Raw genomic sequence first — 7966 nt, forward strand, 5'->3', positions numbered from 1 at the left:
GGTACGGAAAGGATCCAAAATCTATTTTAGAACATCCATTTTTCCTTATTTGAAATGTATAATTGCGGTCCTGGTGCAACATAAATTACGCATGAAAATTTAAGATAAGTTAAATAAAGATTGGAATAAGATCTCTTTTCCTTGAATAAAATATTTTTCAACAAGTCTGTTCAAATAGACTTCTTAAGAGTCAACTCAATTAACTTACATTACATGGCTAATTTTGGCTGTTGAGAATACACACGGGGAGAAAAATGTTAACTAGTGGAATCTTGGATTCTTGTCTCACTCTGTTCACAAATTTTCACTGTTCGGATATTTTCACAGTGGCATAAATTACTATAATGTAACCTCCACCTTAAGATAAAATAAAAATCACTCGTTTAGGATGAAATTTTGAGAGGTTTCTATTTTGGGTGTCCAAATTAAAATTGGAAGATCATGACACTACAATCACCACTACATGAAAATTTATGCAAATCATACTAGATTACTAGATTCTATATAAAGCAAAGTATAAGCTTAAATGGAACTAAAATTCGGGATTTCCTAATGTAACCATCATTTTCACTTGCAAAGAAATAAGATATAAAAATATTGACTCAAAAGATACATTTACTACAACAAACTCAATTGGAGAGTAAGAGAGACATCATATAATATGCAAAACTTTATGGAAAAGGTTCATATCCTCAGCCAAATAACATAAATCAAAAGTAGGACTATGTCCCTGTGTTCCTTCGGCCAACACGAGCAACAAAACCAGCCTTGATTGGAGCAACTGATCTTCCTGATCCACACTGAAAGCAAAAAAAAAAAACATTATAGGATTTTTAAAGACAGAATGTAGAATGTCCCTAACACATTCACATTTTGCACTACTGTTACCAAGTATACGATAAACACAACTTTCAATCATTTTGTATCACTACTTTCACAAAATAAACAGTGATTTGACAAGCAAAAAAACATCCTTAAACATTAGAAAGTTACAAAATCCTCGACCACAAATTGAATGAACTACCAATCAAAATCCATTAAGACTAATTGATCATAAATAAAACCAAACATTAAAAGAAACCATCATCTTTGAGAGGATCACAAGGCAGGCGAGAGGAGACACTAGGCATAAAAACTATAAGAGATAAAAGAGAACCAAGCAAAAGTGAAAGAAAATTCACCTTCTCACACCGGAGAAAGAAGAGACGATTCTCCTTTGAAAGTATAGTATCCGGACTCTTGCACCCAAGGCAAATAACATATTCATCTGAGATAAACAAAAAGGTATATCAACTTCAACTGATGGCCCGAGATAGTAGACAGCAAAGCAATAGCCAAGGTAGAGTTATTAAAGTTCATGTCTGCTAGGCTGAATGTATTAAATAAATGGGGAAAATATATAGAGCAATACAAACAACAACTAACTCAACATGGAACTTCCATACTTTTCCAACCTTCTATTTCTGAAACCAAAACAGATTATCACATACAACAAATACTTACTGACATATCGTCGCAGAATTCCTTCAAAGTTCTTTGGTGCAAACCTTCCCTTTACAACCAATCTCTGCTGTCCATCAAGGGAGCCACTTGTACCCAATTCAGCAAGCAAGAAGGCCATGACATGGTCTGGCTGCCGATGCATCCTATATAAAAGATTGTATACAAGTACGTTACCAAAAGGGAAGACAAATATGCCATAGGGGAACACATACAATCAACAAAGGAATAAAAACTAATTAATAATCATCATCATTAGCTGAACAGATTAGTATAAATGTCCCAAACTTCTATTTTGCAGGAATTTATACATTGGGCAAGCATTTTGCATTCATGCAGTAATAGTTAAACCTCAAAAAAATTACAGCAATGATCTGAGAACAAAACTGAAAACTGCTAAATTTTAAAGAAATGCCAGTCCAAAATTGGAATATTAGGAAACTAGTGGAAATTCAGAATCTGTCTATGTGATAGAACTCACTGATAGATAAGATATCAGGATTGCTATACTGATAGAACACCAATTATGAAACTGAAATTGAAAGGGGAATTTCAGAGAATTAATTCATCAACACACCTTAAAGGTGGTTCCAGAGCCTCGGGCTCCTCCAGAAAATATTTCCCAGATAAAAGATTAACATACATTCCATCTAACTCCTAGCTTTCTAAACTACAACATCTTAATAAAAAACAATAACTCTCCTTCTCACAGAAAACTCTGCACGGCAATTATTTTCTACATAACTGCCTAACATGACACAAACTGCCATTAACTGCCCGACATGGCAGTTTCTAAAGTCCTTTTGTTGTTTCTGGAGTAAACCTTCCACAGAAGGATGGTTTACTTGGGTTTGGATTCAGCAACCGATCCTTCTCCAACCTAGCAAAATCACGGTCCATATAATGATATACAGTGGGAAGAGTTTCATAACGCCACACCAATAAATGGTGTGTCCACATTTCATTGAGTGAAAGACAAAATCAAAAATAAAAGAAAATACAGAAAACACAGAAACAAGGCCAAGTGTTTTGTGAAACAACTTTCATCACATTACTCTGAACTATTCAGCATTTAGCATAAAATATTAACATACGTTTTGCATAGATCCATAAAATTGACAAACACAGTTTTCTTTGTGCCCTCACGAAGAACTTGAGGAGGCCTCATAACTGTCCTTCGCCGATCTCCAGCAAGTTCAGGATTATTTTCACGTAGAATGTTAAACACCCTGCCAAGCAGCTGTACGGAAAAACATCAGAATCCAGAAGAGAGATGTATGATAGGCAAGCCAAGCAGTTTCCAACTAAGACATAACAGAGATTAGTATAAATGTTTTTGGCAATATTTTAAAGATTTATAATTTATAAGCAGACACCGTATCAATAACAATTTCTTACAGATGGTTTAAGGTTTAAGGTTCAAGGTTCACCAAGAACAGGCATTTTTTTATCCAAGAAGGACAAAGCGCTCACAATTTCCTAAGGCTCACATAAACCATTCGACAAATATTAAATTTTCAAGCATATAAAGGAATCTAAAGCATCAATACCCCCTAATATCACCGTACTAAACCAATGTGGAGAGATGGAAGCGTAGCTGCACAAATGAAAATTCATAATTATGGATGAAAATTAATATCAGCTCAGAAACACTTTTCAACAAAGTGATACAGACGAAATTAAAATAAAATAAGTTTCACATGGACATTTCAATTGAGAGGTCACTATAAATGACAAACCTCCTCATATTCATAATTACGATCACTCCCTTCCCAAGGATAACGAGCCTGGGGAACAACCATTTCTCCTTCATCATCTTCAGGGTGATCTAAAAGCCAAAAAAAGTATAACAAAGTGTTTGATAAAAGTCCATCAAGACATTACTTGCAGTCAGAGCAAACACACAGTCCATTATTCAAACATAAAATATTAACACAAGTATATGCTGCTCACCATCCAAATCTTCAATTGCATCTCCACTCTCATCATTCAAGTTACCCATTTCAACCTACAACCAAACAACATCAAATGCCAAATTGCTTCCAACAAAAAACTAGCTACATGAAAAACTTAAACTCTCAAGAGATAGCAAAAATGAAAAAGCATAAATATGACTTACAGGCTTCTTCTTCTTCTTTTTCAAACCAGTAAATGCAGTCTCAACCCCCTCGGAAACTGTAAGTGAAAAATAAATAAGAATCTTGCATACGCACCAAAAACAAAACCATAAAAAGAAATTCCTTGTTTTATTTCACATACCTGAGAGGTTTTCTGTCTTCTCAGCCAATTTCTCCACAGGTTCATCAGCAGGATCTACAATTGTAATTTTCTTCTTCTTCTTCTTCTTGGTAGGATCAAAAGGAACAATCTGTGATTTAGAGATTAGGGCATCAGAAGATGATACTGCCACCACAAATAAAGTGCCAAGGTGGTTGGTGACCGAAATATGCAACAAAAGACCATTATAACAAATAATTTATAGGAGCAAAACTTTTAAAACCTAATTTTATGGCCTTGCACCCAATTAAGCAAAAACAGTGGGAAAGCATTGTCTAAGTTACAGATAATCAACGGGAAAATGAACTCACTTCTGGAACCTCCTCCTTCATCTCATTTGGTGTTTCATCCGCCATGATTGCTGCAAACATAAGTAAAATTAAGTTAGTACATGATCAGAGAAATAGAAATAAATATAAGAAAATAAAACCAAAATAAAAGTAGGGACAAAAGAGAAAAAAGTAGAAGATTAAGGAAACATAATACTAAATCAAACTCTTTCCAAAAATTTTATAAAAAAAAAAAAACAGCATCAATTTTAGGAAACGAATAACACTCTTAGTTTCTACCAGGTAAAAGTCCCAAACTCGAAAATGCTATATATCATCAATAACAATAATGGAAAAAAAAAGGAAAAATAATTTAAAAAGAAAAAACGCAAGAGAACATTGCTAATTAAACAGTTAAATGTACAACCTGATTTAACACAACAAAAATTCATAACCTCAATTGCGAATGTGCAAAAATCACACGCTACTTCCAAACAACAAAAACAACATTATCACAAACAGAACGAGTACCAGGAGGAACTCTCATCTACAGAAACTACAAAATACAGATTCATACGCAACAACGCGTGCCTTTGAATTAGCTTATTATGTGTGTACTAAACATTTAAAAAAAAACGATTACTTTCGCCCTAAATAATCAAATCCTAACACGCCGAAAAGGTGCGACAAACGGATTCCAGAAACACGCATTGAATCGGATAACTTGAATGGGAGAAAGAAACGCGAAAAAGAAGCACCGATTTTGGACATGGAAGAGTGAAGAACGCAAAATCAGTGGAAACCGATTCGGCGAAAACATCAGCCAGCAAAAACCAAAAACAAAAATGGACAAGAATTAAAGAAATGGATAACCGAAAACGAAAGAAAAACCTTATAGCGCAGAGAAAACCCTAGAAGTGAGTGCAGAGAGAATCGAATCCCTTGAGAACAACAGTGAGTATGGCCGGTGGTTGCGAACGAAATGAAAAAACCCTTCTTTCAGATACAAAACGGTGCGTTGCAGCTCCTTTTATTTTTATTTTTCTATTTTCTATTTTTGCGCATTAATGTAGGGTGCATGGGCTTGTATCGTGGGCCTCTGAATGGGCCTAATGAATTTGGATTATTTGGGGCCTTATAATATATTTTGTAATAATTTTATTTTTATTTTCTACCTACAGAAAAGCATTATTGACTATCCAGAAGAAAAACTGAAGTTCCGTTTATTTCTATTTTTTCATTTCCTTTTTTTTAATTACACAAATGATACAAAAAGAAAAGTATTTTCATTAATTTTTAAGATAAAATTTTTATAATAATTAAAAAAAAACAGAAAATAAAATTAAAAAACATTTTATCAAAATAAACAAAATTTATTTGCTTTTAGCGTTCACTAAAAAATGGATGTTGTTTCATAAAAACATCAAAAGGTTAGTATTTTACCCATCTAATGGTCCTTTTGCCAAATACATAAAATTAATCTTCTCGCTGGCGCTATGGCATGCATTTTAAGATGAAATATTTAATTAAATTTAATTTATTCACATATATTAATTAATGTAATAATTGAAAATTAATTCCATATAAATTTAAAATTAAAAACCCTTGCTTGAAACTACCCATAAACAAAGATATCATGATCAGAAAAAAAAAAATACCAAAATCAAAGAAAGCATACCAGAAGGCAATAACTAGTTTCTACTAAAGAAAGCGTTAAGAAAAAAATAATTAAATTATAGAAATCGCCACAAGTTATAGCCCATGATTCACTGAAAGGGTTCACTCTATGGTCAAACCTGTCAAAGTCAAACACTCAAACTCAAATAAATATTACCACAGGACAAGAAGTTGCAGGATGTAAAATTACATCGATTCCTACTTTTCAATCTTCTAAATCATATGCCTTTAAATTCACATATACAAACATGTCAAGTTTTGTTAAATATAAGAATATAATTTATTTATATGAAGTGTAAAAAAAATTGGTTTTCATTTTGCAGGATATAAAACTATTAAATTGAAAAACACATATAAGATAGTGAATTGCAAAGGAGTAAGGTCCATTTGAAATTAGAAATTATAATTATAATTTTGGTTAAATTTAAGAATAAGAAAAGATGAGAGAAGATTTTGAACCTGCAAGTAGAAGAATTGATGCATGATTGATATTTACTGTTGGAGCATAGTGATTATCTGAATGAAATTGACATGTAAAAAAAATCGTAGGAACTGTATTGTTAGCTAGCGACGTTGATTATACACCATATATGCCAAATTAAATAAAATTGAAAACATCATTTAAAATTTTCCTATTTAAAAAACTAACCAAAATACCAAAAAAGGGGAACTCAAATCACATGTAGGCATGAACTTCCCTTGATTAGTTTACGGGGAATTTATTATGCATTTTTTATATATATTGAAAACTAGCTTCTAGATATAAATATATATTTTAGAAACAACTTTTTAAAAGATAAATAAAAATAGAGAACGTGAAGGAATAAAAAATATTATATATGAATAGAATGAGTATTAGGATGTGCTTGGAAACCCGTTTAATGTATGTTGATCAATGAAAATTTTACATATGTATAAACGTAGAAGCAAAGTGAGTATTGATCGAAGATGAATGTGAGTTTAATGGAACCAATGATATCAAAACACATAATTAGTATTGCAAGTAGATCAAAAAGAAAAAGAAAACACAAATGGAGAAAATTAATTGGTTTGGTACTTCAATATGTCAAATTGTCCTTGATTTTAATCATTTCTTCAACTCAAGGTATTTTTCTATCAACTTTTAGGAGTCGATAGTCAGAATATATGAGAATAATGCAAAATATGAAAGTAGGATAAGAATATAATAACTTGTAAATTTATTCAATGTTTAGTAAATATCAAAAAATATTATTGTATTATCTTATCTTGTATTTGTTACCAACCAATAATTGTAAGACTTTTAAAAAAAGAAAAATACATAAGTTGAATTGACTTGCAGAGTTTAAATTCTGCAAAAATTTTAAATAAGTGATTTAATTGTGCTTATAATACACTCTAAAAGTATTGATCCATTGTATGTATCTTGAATTAGGTATTTATGATTATTTTTTATAACAACAATTAAATAAGAATATCACTTAAAAAAGTTCAAAAACTCAATTAAAAAAATTAAGAACCTAATTCAAAATTTGATTTAAAAAAAGGTAAGAGAATCAGTCTAATAACTAAACCTAAAATAATACATAGTGATATTCTAATCAGAGTTGTCTAATTCAGCAAAAAACACAAACAATGAAAAGTAGGGAGAAATTGCAATCAAGAAGGCCAACAAAGAATGGCATGTGGTGAACAATAAAGAATAAAGTTCACAATCTCAAATTAATCTCTAATGCCAACTTATAATATCTAGATTCTAGAGTGAGTAGAGCCATAGACTAGGCAATTGGAGCATTTGGAATTTCAAAGTCATCAATTTGTGTGGAATTGGACCTGTGCTTGACTTGGAAGACCAAATCTGTGGTAAACCAAAGGCCCAGTTTAAGATTCAGCTCCCTCTTCCTTTCCATGTCTCATTCAATCCCCTATTCTCCAATCCGATCTCAAAAACGCATACCCTATCAATCAATTGATTGAAATTGAGACATATTGAACAAGTTTATCTACCTACTCAATCTTTAACTTTCTTCTCCAAATTAGTTTGACTAGTGTGCCTAACAAAAAAATGTTCATTCAAATGCCCTCAACATAAAATAACAAAAATTGGGACAACACAGAGAGAATGGGTCTTTAGGACGAAAAGACTAGGAGACTTCTAGGAAACTATGGTAATATTTTTAGTACTATCAAAAGACCCCTAAGCAAGATTTTGTTTTTGTTTCTATTCACTTTATTAATTAATCACATTTACCGGTTGCTTCGTC

At 31.9% G+C, this 7966-nt stretch overlaps 1 protein-coding gene across 1 annotated transcript; it reads right to left on the bottom strand.

The window, feature by feature from the left end:
* Window positions 1–597: 597 nt before the first annotated feature.
* On the bottom strand, window positions 598–5075 carry LOC100775688 (eukaryotic translation initiation factor 2 subunit beta). Its single transcript, XM_003544890.5, has 10 exons — window positions 4938–5075; window positions 4089–4138; window positions 3760–3868; window positions 3620–3675; window positions 3454–3508; window positions 3240–3328; window positions 2595–2740; window positions 1504–1646; window positions 1182–1267; window positions 598–800 (listed from the first exon to the last, which is right to left on the bottom strand). Exons 2-10 carry the CDS (start codon window positions 4131–4133, stop codon window positions 723–725), a joined length of 807 nt encoding a protein of 268 aa, XP_003544938.1. The 5' UTR covers window positions 4134–4138; window positions 4938–5075; the 3' UTR covers window positions 598–722.
* Window positions 5076–7966: the final 2891 nt, after the last annotated feature.

The sequence above is a fragment of the Glycine max genome, chromosome 14 (assembly GCF_000004515.6).
Source record: "Glycine max cultivar Williams 82 chromosome 14, Glycine_max_v4.0, whole genome shotgun sequence".
Lineage (NCBI taxonomy): Eukaryota > Viridiplantae > Streptophyta > Magnoliopsida > Fabales > Fabaceae > Glycine > Glycine max.

Coding starts and splice junctions, on each gene's coding strand:
- LOC100775688 (XM_003544890.5), bottom strand. CDS start 4,133: ATGGCGGATGAAACACCAAATGAGATGAAGGAGGAGGTTCCAGAA. Junction 3,509..3,619: donor AAAAGAAGAAGAAGAAGCCT/GTAAGTCATATT, acceptor GTTTGGTTGTAG/GTTGAAATGGGTAACTTGAA. Junction 2,741..3,239: donor GTAATTATGAATATGAGGAG/GTTTGTCATTTA, acceptor TTTTCCGTACAG/CTGCTTGGCAGGGTGTTTAA.